Genomic DNA, 22,939 nt, shown 5'->3' with positions numbered 1-22,939 from the left:
AAAAAATAGGGAGTGGAAGTCATAACAGAGCTTCCTTCTCTCAGATATGGCTCTGCCTATTCTTGCTTTTCTGCTGTGCACTAAGCACCATCAGTGTTCACCTTTCTTTTTATTTCTGACTGCTGAATGTAATTGTTAACAGTTCACTGTATACAGGTAGTCCCCAGGTTAAGAACGAGTTACGTTTTGAAAGCTCTTCTTAAGTCGGATTTGTATGTAACTCGGAACTTGTAGATTTTAAGGTTCTTGCTGCTTACCTCTGCTCCCAGCTGACAAAAGGGCCAACTGTCCCTACCAGTGTTTCCTCTACGGCAGGGATCTCAAAGTCCCTCCTCGAGGGCCGCAATCCAGTCGGGTTTTCAGGATTTCCCCAATGAATATACATTGAAAGCAGTGCATGCACATAGATCTCATGCATATTCATTGGGGAAATCCTGAAAACCCGACTGGATTGCGGCCCTCAAGGAGGAACTTTGAGACTCCTGCTCTAAGGTACAGCATGCACAACCACACACTGTTCTTAATGTGGCCAGGCACCATTCTTGAATCTGCTGCAGGAGAAGTTGTAGGAGTCTATGCCACTGGAAATACTGCTCAGTGAAATCAAATGAAGCCGCAACCGCATTCTTAAGTGCGAGTTGTACTTAAGTCGGGTGTCTAACTCGGGGGACTGCCTGTATTTCAAATAACAAAACATTCAGGAAAGAACTTACACACCTTTCTATTCAAGAAATTTATCAAATGACCTAACTAAACCTGATCGACCCTCCACAGATCCCGACGCGTACTACATCTATTAACCATGTATTCTCCTTGGAAATGCCCAGGCCAACTCTTGTAAACTGCCTAGAACTGAAAGGTTTTAGCGGAATAGAAGACACCAATGTAATGTAATGTTCACTGCATTTTATCTGGGTATACTATAGACAGCTAAGTTATTCCAAAATTCTGCAGGCAACTACTAAGTTCTCACTGGAGACTGCCCTGCCTTACTTGGAGCTTTCTGGACATTTCCACAGGAGTGTTCCTAAGTCAAATGATAATTGTGCTGTAGAGCTGACCACCTGACCTGGGGTAATATGTATTAGTGAAAAGGTGATGAGCAAGAAGGGAGGATTCCTTACTCCAGAAATTAGCTGAGAAATAGGAGGTTACTATAGACAAAATAATACAAGAAACACAATTGGAAAAGGAGAGCAACAACTGCAATTTCAAGAGAGAATCTCAGTTTTATTCTGAATACAAATCTGAAAGTAATAAAGTACAAGGGACATTCTGCATAGGGAACTCAAAACTGAATTAATGAAATCAGTTTATAAACAGTCTTCTGGATTTTGAACATTATTAAAAAGTTAAAATACAATATGTGAAATACAATTGAAGTCACTGCAGCAGGCTGATGCTAAAAGAGGACATGTTGTTTGGGGTGCAAGGTATTGGTGGTATTGGTAACTGGCGTTCTGTGACAGTGCCCTTCCCCCTGGCTTCTTTGGAAGCACAGTATACTTGTTATTTTATAATTAATTGTTTTGGGCTGAACTGTAATTTCACATAGGATATCCCAACGCTTTACTGCTGTCCTCCTGCCTCCTATGTTTAAGCTATGCCTTTATAAATTATTATTATTCTGACTCCACCATATTCTTCAGGACTCAATGTCATGTAGCCACTACCCTTCCATACAAAAGGATTTTCTGATGTTATTCTTAGTCTACCTCCTTGGAGCTTTGTATCATGACCTCAAGTTCTGATGCTCTCTTTCCTTTGAAAAAGGTTAAATTGTACATTAATGAGATTTATTCTACTAACTGTACTGCATGCAGAAATACCAAACCATTTTCAATTACCGGAACATCCTGATTTGGAAGGGGGGGGGGGGGCGGGAGGACAGAGGGAAAAGGTGGAGGGATGCTTTTTGTACGTCCAGCTCTCCCCTCCAGAAGGCTTTAGCTGCATCAATTTTTAGCCAAAAAATAAACTGGTCTTTGAACATGGTATTGCACATTTCTCAGATACTATATATGACAGGAAAGCATATGTGTATACATGAAAGATTTGCAGTTTCTTCGCTTCTATATTGTTCACTACCACTGAAATGACAGACAAAAGCTAGCAGTCCCACTTACTCGCATGCCCTGGAAAAGAGTTTTGGCTAAACATGCCTTTAGAATTATTAAAATATGTTATTCTCTTTAGGATCTTTACATGGGACCTTGCTGATTGCTGTAGGCAGATTTGATTGTTATATAAGAAGTTAGAGGCATACAAAGACTCGGCTCTCTCTAGATAGGAAAGTGAGAGCTGTGGGACCAAAACCAATGCATATTTTCCCTTCTAAAGCTCCATTTGTTATTTTAGAAAAGCTTAGGGCTTAGACACATAACATTTCTTTTCTGAAAATGAAAATATTCCAACTGGGGTTTTTTTTTTTTTTTGTTTGCTATTTATTTGTCATTTGTGTTGCCAAGAAATCTCTTTGTTAAGTGTTTTCACTTGAAACAGACAGCCCAATGCTGCCAGCAGTGTCACAGCAAGGCAGGAATACGAGATGAACACTTTATTTTAGTATAATGCACTTTTAAAAGATTCAACCTCACTGAGTGTTTATACTGAAAGCAAGAAAATGTAGCGCACTTAATGCCATAGTCCATGTCAGCCATGCATGTTTTTAAGTGCCACACAGTTAACTAGAAAAAAATGTTTTCCTCTAGCCTGTATTACACAGAACTCTCCAAAGACTTGCAACGGTATTTTTTTCCCCCTCCTTTAGAAAGTGAGCAGCTGCTGTTACGGCAAGAAGTGAGCAGCTGAGTCTCAGTGGCTGAACAGCTATTCAGCTCTCATTACTCTCTCAGCTCCATCGCTTTGCTGAATGGTACTGTGCATTGGAAATCTGAATTATTTCGGCTCATCGGGGGCTTCCACAGGAGATGGTTTTCTTAAACTTGTCCTGTAGCTGTGAAACATTGGTCCTTAAATGTTCATTAGTGACCTTTTTTTGTAACCAGTCAGAACTCAGGATCTGGCAGCTTTTGGTCTTGTCGGGCCATTAAGCAAGGGGCTTCGGCCAATGAGAATGCTGGGGATTTGGCAACGGCTTTTTAATTACGGTTAATCCACTTTCCTCAAACAATTCTAGAACTGTAAAACAAAAAAATGCCAAAATGGCAGAATTTATATACAGGTTGCAAACTCTCCACCTCAAGTATATCACAGTCATTTAATTCATACGGCTTTGGGGGGTGGGGAAGAAAGAGGGAGATAATGGTGAAAGTAGAATGTTACAATCATGCAGTGGTCTTTTTCATATATATAAATATATATATGCTTGAGAGTATTAAAGCAGTGGTTTTCAACTCCAGTCTATAAAGATCCCAAACAAGGTTAGATTTTCCAACGATATCAGCATCCCTTTGGTGCAACAAGAAGGAAAGCAATATTGCTTACCTGAAATAGGTGTTTCATGAGGACAGCAGGAAATCAGTCCTCACATATGGGTGATGTCATCCAATACAGTCCAGGTTGGAAAAAATATTAACAAAGCTTTTGGTACTTTCTAGGGCTTCCTGCATCTGTGTTGTCTCAGTTCCACACAAATGATTAGAGACACCAACCTTTACAGAAGTAGCGGGGAGGGTCTGTGAGAACTGATATCCTGCAGTCCTAGAAGAACACCTGGTATATGTAGAAGGTTTTTTCTTTCTGAGGACAAACTGAATAAAAGTCCTCACACATGAGTATTCCTAGCAACAAGATGCCTTTAGCAAACAAGTGTTACTCATTAATACTACTACTGTGTTTCCCCGAAAATAAAGACAGTGTCATATTCATTTTGAGTCCAAAAAATACATTAGGGCTTATTTTCGGGGGGTGTCTTATTTTTTTCATGTACAACAATCATCTCTCCCTTCCTCTCCTCCATCCCAATTCTTCCTCTTTCCTTTCTCCCCTCTCATCCATCCCCTTGTACAGCATCTTTCTATCCCTCCCTCCCTCTCATCCCCCTATGAAGCAGAACCCCACTGTGATGCTCCCACTGTGAGGCTGATATACCTCCGCTAAGAGGCCTCTAAAAACAGCAGCGGCGGCAGTGCTCTGAATGGGCTGCTTGCGGCCTTCCCCACTGGGGCCTTCCCTCTGCTGCATCACTTATGATGTCATCAGTGATGCGGCAGAAGGAAGGCTCCGGCGGGGAAGGCTGCGAAGTAGCCCATTCAGAGAGCTGACACCGCTGCTGCTTAAAGAGGCCTCAGAGTGGAGGTATGTCAGGTCTCACCAAGCTGGGGGTTGCTGAATCGACAAGTCAGATTTTCTTCGGCAATTCGGGTAGCACTAGTGTCAAGGATGGAGTCAGGGAGTGTCGGGAACATTTGGGGGGGCTTCAGGGGTTGATCTTAACTAGGTCTTATTTTGAGGGTAGGGCTTATATTAGGAGCATCTTTAAAAATCATGCTTGGGCTTATTTTCGGGATAGGTCTTATTTCCAGGGAAACATGGTATTTTGTTAATAGGAATGACAAACACAATGGGGTAGATATTCAGTAGAGAATGACACAGGAACAAAATTCATCACCGTTCCCGTCCCCGTGGATAACCCCGGGAAATAATCCCATGTCATTTTCTAGTGTCTATTTCAACCTCAGTCCTTCTACACCAGCATTCTTCAAAGCAAAGCTTGCGGGTCAGTGGTTGTGCCCAATTATACTCTGATTCTTCCCTCTCTCCTTAAAGAATGACATGAAGATGGTTTCCCGCGGGGACGGGAACGGTGATGAATTTTGTCACCGTGTCATTCTCTAAATTATTCAGCAAGCAGTGAGCATTATTTTTAACCACCATTCCTGGATCTTCAATGTCAAGCCATGTCTGGGCACCAGCACTGACTAAACAGGTTTATGCAGCCAGCTGTCTCTTATGTGGTTACGTAGGAAATTCAACACGACTGCTTAAGAGACGCCACATAAAGACAGGATTGAGTTTTATGTAATTTAGCCACTAACTTACTGTGGCGTAGTAGGGGGTGTGGGTGGACCTACACGGGCACCGTCTTGGTGGAGCACTGGCATTTCTCCTCTCCGCCCCACTCCTTTCCACGCCGTGCACGCACCTTCCCTTCCCCCTCTCTCGTACCTCTAGCTCTTTGCCAGCGCAAGCAGCAGCTCTAACCTGCTGCTCGTGCCGGCACTGTCGCAGGACCAGGAAGTGATGACAGAGGGAGAACAGAGGTCGGCGCGGGCAGCAAGTTGAAGATGCTGCTCATGCCAGGGAAGTTAAAGAGAGTCGGGGGAAGGGAAGGGGCACAAATGCAGAAGGGGCGGAGTAGAGAGTAGGGGTGCCACCGCCCTGGGCATCTCCTACCCTCGCTACACCACTTGCTAACTTATAGTGGTTAAGGGCTGAATATTGTATTGGCACTAATCCCTGTAAGTGCTGATGCTGTCCGTGGACTATCCACAAAACAGACGGCTTTATCAGCCTGTGGTGGTGATAGTCAGCGCTACTAAACAGTTAAGTGCCACAAAATATTAGCAGATAACTCAAACAAATGATTTAACTGGTCAGAAGTCATTTTTGTCTAGTTAAATCATTTTGAATATCGACCCCAGAGTTTTTGGTGGTAACAAACCTGTTTTCAATTTTTTTTTTTTTTAAGGCAACCTGAAAGTAATAAAAAATGGAACCTAAAGAGAATGAATTTGGATTCTAAACCAAAGGACGGTCTGCAGGAAAAACTAACCAAACCAACCTTTGCATCAGGAATCCCCTCTTCAAACAGTATTATGATGTGAATGTGTGGACAGAAACCTACACAGACTTGCAGATCTCTACCGCGAAGGCTACCCTCAGGTGAGTTAAGGTGCCATCATGGCTTGAATATTATCAGTTTTGACCTGGGCAGAAGTGAAAGAGGTGCAATCTACTATCCAGTTAAGACAATGTGTGCTTGACTACAGAGGTACCAGCTTTACTGAGATCTAAAGAAAGAAAAATTGAAGTGATTTTCAAAGAGTTTCCATATTTTCCAAGAAGACGGCCAAGGCTCTCCTGCAATCCAAATTATGCAAGGCACATTCAACTTCATGTTATCTATGGCCTGGGGAGAAAAGGTAGAAGCACAACTAACTGGATAAGGTGGAATTCTAACACCACCTTATATGGGAGCTTAGGATATGTTCACAGAACTCCCCTATTGTCATAAAGTCACGTAGAGTACAGGTAAAGCACTAAAGTGTGGCACTTATTAAGTCTGAATATCAAAATAACTGCCACCAAAAATATGACTTCCCAGGTCAAATTCGTCAGCTCATCTAAGTCTAGTTGTTCAAAGGGAGCTTTCATCTGGTGGGTTAGATCCACAAGGTCCCATGACATAACGGCAGATATGATGAGAGGCCTGCGTAAGCAAACACCTAAAGGGTGTAAAGAGGTGGTTTTGCTTTTTATAAACTGGAGCTATATATCAACTGCATACAGATGTAGCCCAACAGAGCTAGTAAAAGGTACTTTTGCATTTTTGTGGTTGACAAGAAAAGGGGCCTAGGGCTTTTTCATCATACCAGACAGCAAACAATAAGACCCACTCTCTCCTGGAAGCTAGGAATATTTGACACACATTATAATTTGAAAATTACCCTCTCAACATCTAGGCTACGAAGGCTAGGGGACCTGATATTAGGGTGTAGCAGAGCTTTCTGATTCTGTATTAGAGGGGGAAGACTCCAACCAGATCAGTTCTCTGATGAGCAGGGAACAAATTTGTGTCAGCCAATAAGGAACTATGAATCTCATTGTTCCCTAGTCCTGTCTGAGTTTTAGAAAAGCCTTATTAACTACAGGAACTGAGGAATTTTGCTGTTCAGAGATTTATTCTAGGTGTTCCTCACCCATTGAATATCTTGTTTCTTCTCTTCAGTCCAGGTTGTATGATTTCTGGACTCAATTCACTTTGTGTGCTAGGATGTTGTCCTAATCTGCTAGGTACAGCCCAGTTCTATATGTTGACAGCCTCCCAAAACATGAAGTACAATCCTGTTCCTCCTTGGCTACCTGTCTGGATTAGGATGATTCATTTGGATAGTTGTGGTATCTGAATGCCATCAATGTTGTCAAATTTATTTTATGGAAGGCTTGAACTATCCCATGATGCAGGCAACCTGGTATAAATGCTAGCACCAAAGTTAGGCACGCTTACACAGCATATCATAGGCCCTGCATTTGGAGCCTCTCTATATGAACTCCCCAACCCAATTTTGACACATCTGTGGTTAGGACAATTCAAAAGGAGATGCCTCCTGTCCAGATTTGACTGGATTAGCCAAGAGTTCTAGAGTTGTTTTGTGACTCAGATGACATCTCTCATGCCTCCAGGTGTTGCATTAATGCCAAGATCCACTGAACCTCTTTCAGCATTAGTCTTCATGCAGATAAAGCTGTTGCATTGATCCTTGATAGATGGTGATTCAGTATCTCATGGACCTTCCTTGTCCAGCAACCCTTCAAAGACTGCTAAAGCCGATGCAATAAGAAGAGGTGACCTCCTGGGTAATTTGAGGTATACTGATGGACACTATTTGACTTCAGATATAGAGCATAAACAGTCCACTCTTTAAGAAGGCTTCAAAGGATGGACAGTGGCTGCCTTAATCTCTTTGTTCCTTTCATTATACATGAATGAGAACTGATACTTCCTTGCCTTCGTTCAATATTTGCCATCAGGACATCTCACATTAATGCATCAGAAACCACTGCATGCATCAGGTGGGTCTTCAGTGATAGTCTAACCCAATGACCTCTACTGAACTTAAGGTCAAGAGGACAATGTTTCCTAAATATCAATATATCCCTACCATCTGGTGCACCTCCAGGATCCTAAAGGATCAAAGCCTCTGATACTCTTAGAGGGAGGCCAGTCAAACCCAAGAGTTTGTTCTTGGTGGCCATGAAGATCCCTAGTTATCATCTTTGACATGTGGCACAGATGTGGCTAGGAATATCATGTTTAGGTCTAAGGCATTCCAGCCACATTTCATGGATGTTGGCAATTGACATCATTTGCCACACCAACCATATTTCTTGAAGTTGTTGGGAGTCCTCTGTTTTTGAGAAACTGGTAGAAAGACAGCTAATGCAAAATCAAATGAAAATTCAAACTGATGTCAAAAAATAAAATAAAAGACTAATTATGGTTCTTCCAAGAAGAAAAGGAACAAAACCAATATGGTGCCACTGCAAAAATTTTTGCCCTATCTGGAAGTGCCTGCTGAAAGTCTTTATGGACCCCCCTCGGCATTATCCAGATAGTGTCAAGGCAGAGCATGGGCATTCTGCCCAACTGTATGGAGAGCAGTGGCAATCAACAAAAAGGCTATCCAAAATGTATATAAATAGCTACAGATAATGGACTGGATATTACAATTATCCATATCGCATCAATTCTCACGACTCTATTTAATAATCAGTGCTACTTGCTATCTTTATAGCAGTGCTGATTGTGTGTGAATAATGTAAACATGGGGGGGAGAGGCGGTATTTAAAAAAATACTAAATATGGTATTTAAATATTGGGTAAACACACAACGGGAAAACCCCCACTAACTTGGTGGGAGAGATACAAAAATCAAATTATACTGCTTGACTGCTGTTGACATCCATTGAAGACTAGGGTGTTTTTTTCTGGATTGATGGATGTCCATTTACTCTGTTATGTTCTGTATGTACTGGTTTGCTCAATAAATAAATATTATACCAAAAAAAAAAAAGGAGGAAAAAAAGACCTCAGAAACCCCTCTTTGTAAAGATGTTAGAACTGAGCCTCTTTACAATACCAAGGGGATGGCTTCAATCGTGGGTCAAAAAAACTCTTTTAACAAAACTGTACTTGTAGTAAATATTATATCAAACACAATTCCAAAGAAGCACTTGAATTGAGGTTCCTTATAAACTTTTGTAAGTACAGCTTTAATGGTCCACCTCACCTCAACGTTTAAAGAAAAATGGACGGTGGACTCTGACCATTGTGCAGTGAACTGTATATTCTCATTACAACTGTTCAACCAGATTAGAAACTGTTTGAGTTGCTGTTCATTCCCCTAAATACACGAATCGTGATTTGTTGTTACATCACTAATCTCACCAACCGCAGGAACAAACTACCTACCCACATAAGATTATTAGAAGGTTTACTTCAGGAAGGCAATAAAAACTCACCTCTTCCCCCGACCCTCTCTATGAGAGTGCGCCAATCCAAACTCCCCAGACCTCCTGACAAAGAGCCTCGACCTTTCACTGTCTCAAATCACAAACACTGATGTGCTTCGGCCTATATCTGACTATATGTCATGTTTTGTTATACAATATTCTAACAAACTGTCATACTGTTCGCCATCCTTGTCCTACTACACTATACGCCATATTTACCACACTATGTTTGTCTTACTATGTCCTAAATATCCAACTTGGGGTTTATCAACAATAGAATGCTATATAGAAGTTAAAGGGTCTCAGAAATCCATGCCAGATCATACAATATCACATAGGCTATAATGTGGAGGGTATTTTCTTTCATCGATCCAAAAACCTTCAAATGTATATTTTGACATTTGCGTCATGAGATTTTTTATGCCTTGAGAAAGCCCAATGTTACAGGGTGAAATGGGTCCCATCACAGGTATAACATTTAGTCAGCTGAAGAGTTGGCGTACTATCAACAATAAGGCTACACTGTAACATAAGACGCACAAGATAAGTACTCTCACTGATTAATGAAGTTTGAAAATTCCCTTAAGTAATGCAAATGATACCAAAAAAAATATTTTTTTTCTAAGTAACATATGAGTGTATATATTTTTTAGATCGAATATCACAAAAGAGTGAAAGCAATTAAAAGTAAGACTAATATATTTTGTCAAAATATAAATTTGAAGGTTTTTGGATCGATGAAAGAAAACGCCCTCCACACTATAGCCTGTGTGAGATTGTATGATCTTCTGGCGTGGATTTCTGAGATCCTTTTCCTTCTATATAGCATTCTATTGTTGATAAACCCCAGGTTGGATATTTAGCAAATATTCTGGTCTATTTCATTTTTGCATTTTGGTTTAATTTTTGCCATACTATGTCCACCATGCTACGATCTCTCATGTCATGCTTGTCACACAATGCTTGCTGTTCCATGTCTTCCATGCTTTATTTCGTCATGTACGCTTGCCTTAATATTGTTTCCAAGTCATGTCATACTATATTACCATGCTATGTTTTGCCAAACTATGGTCACCATGCTATGTCTCACCATACCATGCTTTGTTAACTATATTTTGCCCTCTCTGTCAGACAATGTTTACCATGCTATCTTTTATCATACTATGTCTGAGAGTGTGGCACAGAGCTGCAGCCTCGGCACCCTGAGGTTGTAGGTTCAAGCCCATGCAGCTCCTTGTAACCCTGGACAAGTTGCCTGATCCCCCATTGCCCCAGATACATTAGATAGATTGTGAGTCTGCTAGGGCAGACGGAGAAAAATGCTTGAGTACCTGAATAAATTCCTGTAAACTGTTCTGAGCTCCCCTGGGAGAACAAGAAAATTTAATTAATTAAATTCGGATGACATCATGACTTTTGTTTTGAAATATATGTCAGGAGGCTCAGATTTTGAAGAAAAATTTGGGAGGGAATAATGAGGATTCATTCTGTCTTTAGATCACTGGGGTTACATATTGATTTTTTTTACCATGGCAAGAACCAAAAGAATTGCTACTCCCGGCAGTGTAACCCTGCCCACTGTCCACTACCTCCTGCTGTGATGGGAATTCATCATAAATGTGCTATAACAGTGGAATATGATTGTATTGTAAATCCATAGGGTGACAAATAGTATCTGCTCAGGCATTCCACGTCATGCAGATCGAGTCATGTTGTGTACATCTTAAGTTGCACCTGCAATAAGATTTATTCCCTCCTTTTACAAAACCGCGATATTGGTTTTTAGCCCAGGCCAGTGCACTGAATGCTCTGCATTGCTCCCGATGCTCACAGAATCTCTATGAGTGTTGGGAGCAGCACAGAGCATTCACTGCACCGCTATCACGGTTTTGTAAAGGGGGGTTATATAGGTAAAACCATTAGACCTTTACTTGGCAGACTTAATGAACATAGGTCAGCCACAGCTAATCTTAAACCAGGTGCTTCTTTGGTAAAACACTGCTCTTTGACAGGCCATAAATTTGAGTCTTTCTGGGCATTTGCCAATGACTTAGTAATTTTGGGATGCAGAAGCAGAGACGCAGCTAAATTACTAATCCAGCATGAGCAGCGCTGTATACATTGTCTGTGCTCTGTAGAACCTATAGGTTTAAGTCAAGCGGTAGAGTGGCAAGCTTGTCTACGATTACAAGCCATTCATTGGTGGTTAGTTGGGATTGGTGGTAATTGCTGTGGGTCTCACGTGATTGGCTGCCGTTGTTTGGCGTCTTGTGGTAATAGATGCCATGTTTGTCTTTCTTTGTAAATGACCGGTGAAGGCAGCCCAGCACTTATATTATGTAAGTTTTTGAGTTGCACCGAGTCCATTGTAATCATATTTTTGAAATAAGCTTTTTAATTGTTGACTGTTTTCTAACATGTTAGGTCACAATATGAATGTCTTTATTATATGAGGATCCCCTGATAAAGCTACCTGTGAAACAGTTCTCATATGGATCATCATCTTTAGATAAGTGTTTTTGACCTAAATTCAAGTACTATTTTGGAATTGTGTTTGATATAATATTTACAAGTATAGATTTGTTAATGGAGGGGTTTTTGACCCATTATTGAAGCCATCCGTTTGGTATTGTAAAGAGGCTCAGTCTCAGTTCTCACATCATTACAAAGAGAGGCATCTGAGGTCTTTTTTCCTCCTTTTAAGTCTTTAATGGATGTCAACAGCAGTCAAGTAGTATAATTAGACTTTCATATTTCCCCCTCCCCCACCCCACATTAATGGTTGTTTAAATATTGGGTCAACCTTTTTTTTTAACTCATGAAAATCTCTGGGAGAAACTGTGGCCGCTGGACACCATGTAAAGAAGGTGGCCCTGCATGATAATGTAGATAGAGGAAGCCACACAGAAGTATTGTTCTAGAAACATCCAAGAGCTTTGTTTACATTTTTCCGATCCAGATTCAATCAGACAATGCAACCCATTTGTGAACTCGCTATTCTGTTTGTCCTCAGAAGCTTCAAGGTCTGAGCCAAGATCACTGGATTATATTTTGCCTCTTTTTTTCTATCATCTTCCTTCCTTTTCTGAGCTAAAAGAAAAAGAGGTCCACAGTGTACTTTATAACCAATATTTTCTTCAAAGGTATATTTGGAAGATCTCATAAAATATCATAGTCCCATCAGAAGGTTTGTTTAGATTCTGCTGCAGTGAGTGTGAGGCCCTAGGCAAGCTTGATCCAGTGAACTATGTGGCAAAATGGAAAGGAAATACCAAGTACACTGTCACTTTAAATCTTTAGGCAGTACTCATACCATGCGCACATGCTGGTGCCTTCCCACCTGAAGCGGGCTCGCGAGACCATCAGTTCTTCATTTTCTGTGGAGCTAAAAAGCTGTGTCTTCAGTTTTCTCTTTAGCATGTCAAACTTTTATCATTCTTTTGTGCCTTTCTAAACTTATTTTTCATTGTTTTCCTCATAATTTGTTCTTTTTATCTTGTCCCATTATGTTACCCAAGTTTGGTTCATTTTTGCCAACTTTTTTTTTTGGCCTTCAAGCCACTCCGAGCCTTTTTTCCTTCAATTATTTTCAGCATCCTACTTACACGAACTCCTTAGACTATTGAGTCCTTTGACTTAACATTGGCTATTTTCCCCTCCATGTCAAAGAGGGTACAGAGTGGCTTTAAAGAAATGTTCTCGATGTAATCAGACCATTTCAGCTTGAGCACCTGAATGTAGCGGAATTAGAAAAGGTTCAAAGAAGAGTGACCAAGATGATAAAGGGTATAGCAAGCTCATGTTTATATATCCATTTTCCTCATCCAGAGTCAAGATCTTAGTATCTTGAGAGTCCCACATGTGAGAATATTATGCTTGCTTGTCCTTGGAGAAAGCAAAGATACTTACCTATAGTAGGCATATACTCTCACAACACCTCCTCTGGTTGGCTTTGTAGCTTTGTTACTGAACTGACGGTTCCATGAGCTGACAATGGGCGAAAAAGGCACTGGCACATGTGCGATATGGGCAATGCCTAAAGATAGTGCACTTGGTAGTGTCCATACCGGATTCCGTGTATGACATCACCCACATGTGAGAATATATGCCTGTTGTCCTCAGAGAACACCTGCTACAGGTAAGTATCTTTGCTTTTTATTAATTCATAAAAGTGAAAATATGCAAAAGCTGTTCAGATCAAAAAGGATTTGATTTTTTTTTTTTAGGGGGGTAGATGTGGTCTGGAAGGCTCCTTGCTATCATTATCTTTGTGCTTTCACAGGCCACAAAAATGTCAAAAACAAACAAAATGAGCAATGTGTTTTCCAAGAACAACATATTTTTGCAGATGGTGATGAAGTTCATTTATATTTGGCTAAAACAGTTTTCTTCAGCTTAAGGGAGCAACTTCTTTGCTAGCATAGACATGTGTAGATTGCAAGGGAACGGCATAGAACTCAAATCTTTATACACATCACAAGGCCAAACTTCTTGCTTTGGCACATTTTCATTTTCTTTCTGTTGGCATCTTCTAACACAGGTTTTCAGGATATCCACAATGAATATGCATGAGAGAAATTTGCCTGCACTGCCTTCTTGGTATGCAAATCTCTCTCATGCATGTTCATTGTGGATATCCTGAAAACCTGGCCTGCCAGTAGATCTCGAGGACCAGATTTGGGCAGCCTTTTAAGGACTAAGAAGGCAATTCTGCATAGTAGGTGTCTAGGTTCCTTTATAGACTACAAATGTAACCTGGTATTGAAAGGCCATGAAATTAGATGCCTACAGGTACACCAGTCATAGAACTGGTATAAGTGACATTCCCTAAATGCAGCAAAGGTGAGGAAAACTTACAGTATTCTATAAGTTGTGCCCATAAGTGGGAACCCTGACTTTGTCTCATCTATGCTCCTCCCCTGCGTACATCTCTTTACAAATGTCTGCTTTGTAAGTTAGGTGGGTATTTGCTGAACAGCATGTAAACACCCTGCTAGCACTTAAAAGGGCACATGTATACAAATTCATATGCACTCTTCACATGTATTGTTTTCTCCCAATCTCTATTAAGTTCTGACCATGTCAAAAATATTCTCTTTGCACTAAAAGACGGAATTTGTTTTACATTTTTCATGATGTACTTTCATTGCAGTTTTTTTTCTTGCCATTTGTTAAGTTTGGAAGAATAGTTCCTAGTTTTCCTCTTCCCTTTTAAACTTTGTCACCTCAGATCTTGTTAAATTATTTTCCTTCCTGATGACAAGCTTAATTTTGAATTCAATGATCGATCTCTCGTGACATATCAGAAAGCAAATTAAAGCGTACAGGCAATGGGTCACGAGCGGAGTGCTGCAGGGGTCGGTGCTGGGACCGCTCCTGTTCAATATATTTATTAACGACCTGGAGGTGGGAACAAAATGTGAGGTCATCAAATTTGCGGATGACACCAAACTATACAGCAGAGTTAAAACCACGGAAGACTGCGAAGATCTCCAAAAGGATCTGACGACACTGGAAGAGTGGGCCAAAAAGTGGCAAATGAGCTTCAACATAGGGAAATGCAAGGTCATGCATGTAGGGAAAAAGAACCCGATGTTCACTTACAAAATGGGGGGATCACTGCTAGGGGTAAGTAACCTTGAAAGAGACCTGGGAGTGATGGTAGACACAACATTGAAGGCGTCGGCACAGTGCGCCACAGCCTCAAGGAAAGCAAACAAAATGCTAGGTATCATTAAGAAGGGCATCACGACCAGGATGAAGGAAGTCATCCTGCCACTGTATCGCGCAATGGTGCGCCCGAATCTGGAGTACTGTGTCCAGTACTGGTCGCCGTACCTCAAGAAGGACATGGCAGTACTTGAGGGAGTCCAGAGAAGAGCAACTAAGCTGATAAAGGGTATGGAAAACCTCTCATATACTGACAGACTAAAAAAGCTGGGGCTGTTCTCCCTGGAGAAGCGGAGACTTAGAGGAGACATGATAGAAACCTTCAAGATCCTGAAGGGCATAGAAAAAGTAGACAGGGACAGATTTTTCAAATTATGGGGAACCACAAGTACAAGGGGGCACTTGGAGAAATTGAAAGGGGATAGGTTTAAAACAAACGCTAGGAAGTACTTTTTCACCCAGAGGGTGGTGGATACATGGAACGCGCTTCCGGAGGCTGTGATAAGCAGGAGCACGTTACAGGGCTTCAAAGAAGGTTTGGATAGGTTCCTAGAGGACAAAGGGATTGAGGGGTACAGATAAGAGTTGACTTAGGTTATAGGGATAGGAGTAGAGATAGGTTATAGAAATAGTCAAGGCAATGGGCCTGATGGGCTACCGCGGGAGCGGACCGCTGAACGAGATGGACCTCTGGTCTGCCTCAGCGGAGGCAACTTCTTATGTTCTTATGTTTACAAGCCAGCAAGGGATCAGAGAGCAGCAAATACAGTACAAACCTATAGAAAGCCTAGCAGGGTATTAGAGATCAAAACACACATATATGCTGCTAAGAGCCTAGCACAGGGCTTTCTAAATATTTCCTGGAAAATTCAGAACCAGCTGTGTTTTCAGGAGATCCACAATAAATAAAGTATGAGAAAAACCCTTATGCATTGGAAATCCAGCATCTGCACATTTATTTCATGAATATTCCTTACAAATGTCCTGAAATCCTGCTGGCTGTGGGGTCTCAGGACAGGCTGAGGAAGCCTATCCTACCAAGAGAGCAGTACAGGAACCTGATGGAAGTTTCTATGTGTCAACTGATGAAAGTGGAGCGTACCAAGTGTTATATTAATGCTAGATTAATCTAAGAACAAGTAGCTAGAGTTCTAATGTTTATGGAAGAGTCTGAGAAATATGTCATTTGCTATCAGAGAAGGTACAAATAAAACTGTTCCTACCTAGTGAGATAAACATTCTCTGGTTCCCTGCTCAGTATTACACCTGCACTGGAACTTTCATATTTACTCTGTCAGGGCTGGTCTGCTACACACATAGCAAATAAACACTTTCACGAAAATGAAAGAGGACGTCTGTTAGATGTCTGTGGTACCTTGCAAGCTAAATCATAAACAACACACAAATAGAGGAAAAAGCCTCAGACTGAGGCCCTCCCACCACCACAATGGTGGTTTACAGGTGGTTAGGCGATAACCTCGCTGGCAAAAAACCTCTGTAATGTTGTAAATAGATAAAAGCATTGCTCGGTGCTGTTGATATTGAGGCTGAGATGCTGTTCAGCGTCCCTCGTGAAGTTTGATCGGATCTGTTACATCCTGAGGCGGCAGAATTGTGAAACGCTGGCCACCGTCGGTGTACCGATCAACTACAGATAAGTGGAAGCTTTTTCCTCTATCTTTATAAATATATCAACAGCACCAAGCAATGCTTTTATCTATTTACAACATTACAGAGGTTTTTTGCCAGTGAGGTTATCGCCTAACCACCTGTAAACTAAACTAAACTAAACCTTAGGTTTGTATACCGCGCCATCTCCGCAAGCGCAGAGCTCGGCACGGTTTACAGAAGTTAAGAGGAAAGGAACTACAATGAAGGGATATAGGAGAGGGACTGAGAAGATAGAGAGGGACAGGGTACTAGAGAAAGGGAGGTGATTAGATTTTTGAAAAGAGCCAAGTTTTCAAGTGTTTGCGGAAGGATTGGAAGGAGCTTGAATTTCTGAGCGGGGATGAGAGGTTGTTCTGTGGTTCTAAAGGGTTAGTTTTCAAGTGTTCCAAGTTTTCCTGCGCGGGATATACCTTTTATAAAGGGGAAAGATAGCTTCAGTTTTTGGGAGGGTCTAGTGGAGTGTGGGTTTGAGGAATTCCAAAGGAGTGGGATAACGGGAGGAAGGACGCCATGTAGGATCTTGAAGGCTATGCAGGCACATTTATAGAGGACTCTGGAGTATACTGGGAGCCAGTGAAGCTTGGAGAGGAGTGGGGAGACGTGATCGAACTTGCCTTTTGCGAAAATAAGCCATTGTGGTGGTGGGAGGGCCTCAGTCTGAGGCTTTTTCCTCTGTTTGTGTGTTGTTTGTGATTTAGCTTGCAAGGTACTACAGACATCTAACGGACGTCCTCTTTAATTTTTGTGGAAGTGTTTCTTTGATATACTAGTCATTCACAATACTTGAGTTTTTGTGCTGCTACACACATAGACCAGCTCCAGAATCTAAAAGGAAAATTATTGGACAGAGGGTCTGATTAAGATGGTATGAACTGCTGGCTCTTGAGTTTCAGTGGTAACATGACTACACTGATACAGTAGAATCAATACTAAACCCCCCCCAAAAACTGTAGATAAACACCTACTAATAAAAACTGAAAAATAAGGGCTCCTTTTATGAAGCCGCGGTAGCGGCTTTAACGCGCGCGACTTTTAATCACGCGCTAGCCGGAAAACTACTGCCTGCTCAAGAGGAGGTGGTAGCGGCTGGCGGTTTAGCGTGCGTTAAACCGCTACCACACCTTCGTAAAAGGAGCCCTAAATGTAGTGAATATTTCCTCCAATTCTGCACTGAAATAAAATGTAAATAAAAGTAGGAAATCTGAGTATTTTAGTGCCCAAACAGTATTTTTTTCTAATGCCTTTATTTTTCTGAATCTCCCCCTCAATCTTTTTGCCTCCATTCACTTTCCTCTTTATAGTCCAGCCATTGCAACAATCCTCAGCTACATTTCCTGCCAGATCCAGATCCACATGCACTTTGAATTCCATGTCTATGTGTCAAAGTTGCAGAATGACCAAGCGGTAGCCTGCCAATTCAAGGAGTCCCAGACAGATTGGCTTTTCAAAACTGAGCATGGTAAACAACTAATGACATAGAGAAGGGCTCATGCTCACCGGTGGAGGGAGTGTGGTGGGGAAAACGTCATCTTTGTTTTCTTCCAAAGACTTCGGCACAGGGACCCATTCCCCGTAGGCGCCGTCCACTTCTTTCTTCCTATGCTGGGAGCCCGATGAAACTGGAAATTCTTTCGTCAACGTGACTTGAGTTTTTGGTGCTGGCTTTATCGTTGGATTCTTATGAAAAAAATTTTAAAAAAAGGGTTTTTTCAGTAAAGAATTTTTACACACAGTACCCCTCCACATCAACATCTCCGAAAACGGGCAATTAGTTCATGATTTATTATATTGTTGATTTATTTATTTTGCTGTAAAAATATATATATATATTTTTTTTAAAGTCCAACTTCAGAAATTGCAAAGCTGTCTGCTTCTGGCTTAAACTACCTTAAGCATTTATTCCAGGAAAACTGCTCAAGAAAACACTGGCAGTCTAGCTATATATGTTGATCAAACCAAAGGGACAATCACAATGATAGAGTAGATCAAATGCTATATGTTAAAAAGGGAATTGAATCAAACATTCTACATGACATAGATAGCAGCATGGAATCCATATGGATAAGAAATTCCATGTGTGAAGTGAAGGAATATACAGGCAGGGATGTACTACTGACCCTAGGACAGAATGAGCAGATAGATGAAGAAATGTTTACAGAGATGATGAAAGCCAGCAAATTGGGCAACAGTATAATAATGGATGATTTCAATTACCTCAACTGCACAGGATAGTTCGATATCAAACTATCATGAACATGTACAAAACAAAATAGCCAACAATACAAAGCTCACACATACTTACACACTTTCACAGTGGAGAAAAAAGCCTCAGATTAACAGATCACAAAACCATAAATTCAAAGACTGGCACTTCAAATGGATAGGCTCATATTAATTCATTGGCAAAAAAGCTTCACATATAATCACATCGATGTGCAGACACCACCTCTTTCAACTTGTATATAAATTGTTGTGTGTACCTGAACCAGAAATTATTTTCAAGTGTGATAATGCAGAGGAACTGAAAGAAATCTTGGTGAACTTGGAAGATGTACTGAGCCAAATAAACAAGTTAAGGAATGATAAATCACCTGGACCGAATGGTATACATCCCAGGGCTCAGATATGAAATTGCTGCTCTGATGTTAGTGATCTGTAACCTGTCGCTAAAATTATCCATACTACCTGAAGATTGGAGGGTGACCAATGTAATGCCGATTTAAAAAAAAAAAATGTTCCAGAAGTGATCCAGGAAATTAAAGACCATTAATCCTGACTTCAGTGGCAGTTAAAATAGTAGAAACTATTATAAAAAATAAAATTACACAACATGTAGGCAAACATGGTTTAAAGCAGTGGTCTTTAACTCACGGCCCGGGGGACACATGCGGCTCACCAGGTACTATTTTGCGGCCCACAGTCTGTACTAGTGCTGTCTGTACTAGTGATGCCCTGCAGAGAGGATTGCCGGTACTGTAGCGATCCTTGCAGGCTGCTGTCATCCTCAGCAGCATGTTCCCTCTGCTGCGATCCTGCCCCTGACATCAGAGGAAGGGCGGGACCGCGGCAGAGGGAACGTGCTGCGGAGGCCGATGGCAGCCTGCAAGGATCGCTACAGTACCGGCAATCCTCTCTGCAGACTGCGGTAATTAGCTGAAACTAAGACTGGGAGGCCAGGGGGGAAGCTGGAGGATGCTGCAAGAAGGGGGGAACATGCAGGCCTTTGGGGGGGGAGATTTATAAACTATAAAAAGTTTTACCTCATGCAAAATTGTAATTTCTTTAATAAGATTATTTTTTCTGCGGCCCTCCAAGTACCTACAAATCCAAAATGTGGTCCTGCAAAGGGTTTGAGTTTGAGACCACTGGTTTAAAGGGACTGAGACTTCATGGGTTCAGCCTAGGGAGGTCTTGCCTCACCGATTTGCTTCATTTCTTTGAAGATGTGGATAAAGGTGAGTTGGTTGATGCAGTGTATCTATACTTTCAGAAAGCTTTTCACAAAGTTCCTCATGAGAGACTCCTGAGAAAATTGAAAGGCATGGGATAGGAAGCAATGTTCTGTTGTGGATTAGGAATTGGTTATCGGATAGAAAACAGAGAGTAGGGTTAAATGGTCATTTTTCTCAATGGAGGAGGTTAAAAAGTAGACTGCTGCAGGAATCTGTACTGGGACCGGTGCTACTTAACATATTTATAAGTGGTCTAGAAATTGGAATGACAAGTGAAGTGGTAGAGGTTTCTATCACAGCTCTGAGATTGGTCATCGGGAGTTGAATGGAGGACAGCTGCACCATTGGTCGGGTGGTAGCTCAAATATAAACCGAGATCCCCATTTTTGGGCACAAAAATCTCAGCTTGTATTCGAGTATATATAGCAGGGATCTCAAAGTCCCTCCTCGAGGGCCGCAATCCAGTCGGGATTTCAGGATTTCCCCAACGAATATGCATTGAAAGCAGTGCATGCACATAGATCTCATGCTTAGTCATTGGGGAAATCCTGAAAACCCGACTGGATTGCGGCCCTCAAGGAGGGACTTTGAGACCCCTGATATATAGTAATAGACGCCTTATAAGTGCACCTCTTGTCCAACATTGAATGACAGCATGACATGGATTTAGGGCTCCTTTTACAAAGCTGCAATAGCATTTTTAGCACATGCAGAATTTTAGTGCGCGCTAAACTCACACTACGCAGCTAGAACTAACGCCAGCTCAATGCTGACGTTAGCGTCTAGTGTGCACGCTAAAACCGCTAGCGCAGCTTTGTAAAAGTTTAAGACATTGGCAAATTCTGCTACAAGCAGAACAGCATCTCATTCTTAAATTTAACACTGTTCAACCTTATAGACTTTAATCAAGAAATAGACTATAGTATAGACATTTTTTGTGAAACAATACCTTTAACATTCTGGGTCTAGATAGATGTTTTGTGCAGTGTTATTTAATCGCCTTATTTTCCTCATTTCCTTGTCTTTCCTCATTTTTCTTCCTTCCTTCCTTCCCCATCCCCTCCCCTCTTGTTTTCTCCACCCCCTCCTCTCCTCTCTTTTTCCCCTCTCTTTACAAGGGGGGGGGTCGCTGAAAAATTCTCAGTACAATCAACAAAGTTGGGACAGTCTCCATTTCAAGGGCTATAAAACTCAGTCCAGTGATTTTCCACTTTTTTCGTTTTGTCAAAAAAATATAGAAAAAAAGAGTAGAAAATTGCTAGACTAAGAGGCTGATTCTATAATGGTGCCTAAATTGGCCAGCGTCTAAAAAAAAGGCGCCAGCTACATGTCAGTCACACTTAGGCGCCATTTACAGAATCGTAGCTCGCGGCGCCTATGTAAAAACTTAGGCACCTGAAATGTAGGCAAAATTTTTAAAGGCCTACATTTCAGGTGGCAAAGGTTTTGAAGGATTGTGCTTAGCGGCACCTAATTCATGCTTTGCCCTTAGAAACGCCCAACTAGGTGTTATAGGCACCACTAAGCGCACTGCAATAGGCGCCAATTTTTTATATAAACAGATAGGCACCTATCACCCAATTAAATTTTTTTTAACCAATTATTGAGGCTGTTAAGGGTATTTTGCCAATTAAGTTAGGCGCCCTTTATAGAATCAGCCCCTAAATGTACAACCCTTGATGAAGACTGCTTCAACTTGATTGGTTGGGCTGAGAACTTTTCAGCAGCCCCTCATATTCCCTTTTCTCCACCTCCTTCCTTCAGGGAAATAAGTAAGCACTTTTATACACCTTGATGCATAAGGACTTTTAAAAATTATTTATTTGGTTCTCTTAGATTAACGTCACACATGGACCATTGATCATTTATCAGTGGTCCAGTCTATCAGTTACTTCTACTACTACTATTTATCCTTTCTATAGCACTGGGAGGTGTACACAGCGCTGTACATTAAGCATTCAACAGACGGTCCCTACTCAGAAGAGCTTACAATCTAATTTGGACAGACAGACAGGACATCTCGGGATTAGGAAGATTCTGGTAGAAGGGATGATACAGTGGGTATAGCTATCTGACAGTGAGTGGGAGTTAACAGTTGAAAGCAGCTTCAAAGAAGTGGGCTTTTAGCTTGAGCATGACATATTGATTCTGGCAGCCTGTTCCAGGCATATGGTGTGGCAAGACAGAAGGTATGGAGTCTGGAGTAGAGAGTTGCGCGGGGCCAGAAATCCCACCCATCCCCACCTGTCCCCGCCAGGATCCTCTCCGTCCCCACCAGGATCCTCTCCATCCCCACCCATCCCCATCAGGATCCTCTCCGTCCTCACCCATCCCCGCAAGGAATTACCTCCATCCCCGCCCGTCCCCATAAAAAGCAGCAATTACTTCTGACAGGATCATCAATTCCACAGTTTCTTTTGTGTTTGCGCTGCTGTTTTCCTTGTGAAATCTCTTTCGTGGAACCCTTTTTTTGTTTTCTGTTCAGGTAATTAACTTATAAACCCCCTCTTTTACTAAGGCTGACATGTCCATTATATATTATGGACGAACCCTGCTTCCAAAGCCTTCCATCCCCATGGTAGTCCCATTGGCTAGAGGGGGGTCCCCGTGGGAGTCCCCATGAGAGTCCTGTGGGTTAGGGGGGATTCCCGCGGGACCCGCGGGATTCCCGTTCCCGTGCAGACTTCTAGTCTGGAGTTGGCAGTGGAGGAGAAAGGTACAGATAACGGAGTTCACGGGGGGAGGGGGAGAGCATAGGGGAAGATAAGTGAGAAGAGATATTGAGAGGCTACAGAGTGAATGCACTTGTAAGTCAGTAAGAGGAGTTTGAACTGTATTTGGAAATGGATGGGGAGCCAATGAAATGACTTGAGGAGAGGGGTAATGTGAGCAAAGCGGCTCTCATGGAATGAGTCATGCAGCAGCATTTTGAATAGATTGACGGGGTG

The 22,939-nt window shown here is 41.7% G+C and overlaps 1 protein-coding gene across 3 annotated transcripts in view; it reads right to left on the bottom strand.

The window, feature by feature from the left end:
- Positions 1 to 22,939, bottom strand: part of SON (SON DNA and RNA binding protein) — a 168,944-nt gene that overhangs the window by 38,345 nt on the left and 107,660 nt on the right. For all 3 annotated transcript variants that reach the window (XR_004539933.1, XR_004539932.1, XM_033949767.1), the window contains exon 6: positions 18,037 to 18,216. Coding sequence is in view for 1 of the 3 variants with exons in the window: in XM_033949767.1 (XP_033805658.1) it covers positions 18,037 to 18,216 (180 nt within the window). In the remaining 2 variants the exon portion in view is untranslated. The remainder of the gene's footprint in view (positions 1 to 18,036; positions 18,217 to 22,939) is intronic.

Source organism: Geotrypetes seraphini, chromosome 6 (assembly GCF_902459505.1).
Source record: "Geotrypetes seraphini chromosome 6, aGeoSer1.1, whole genome shotgun sequence".
Lineage (NCBI taxonomy): Eukaryota > Metazoa > Chordata > Amphibia > Gymnophiona > Dermophiidae > Geotrypetes > Geotrypetes seraphini.
This window is presented reverse-complemented; position numbering and strand designations above follow the sequence as displayed.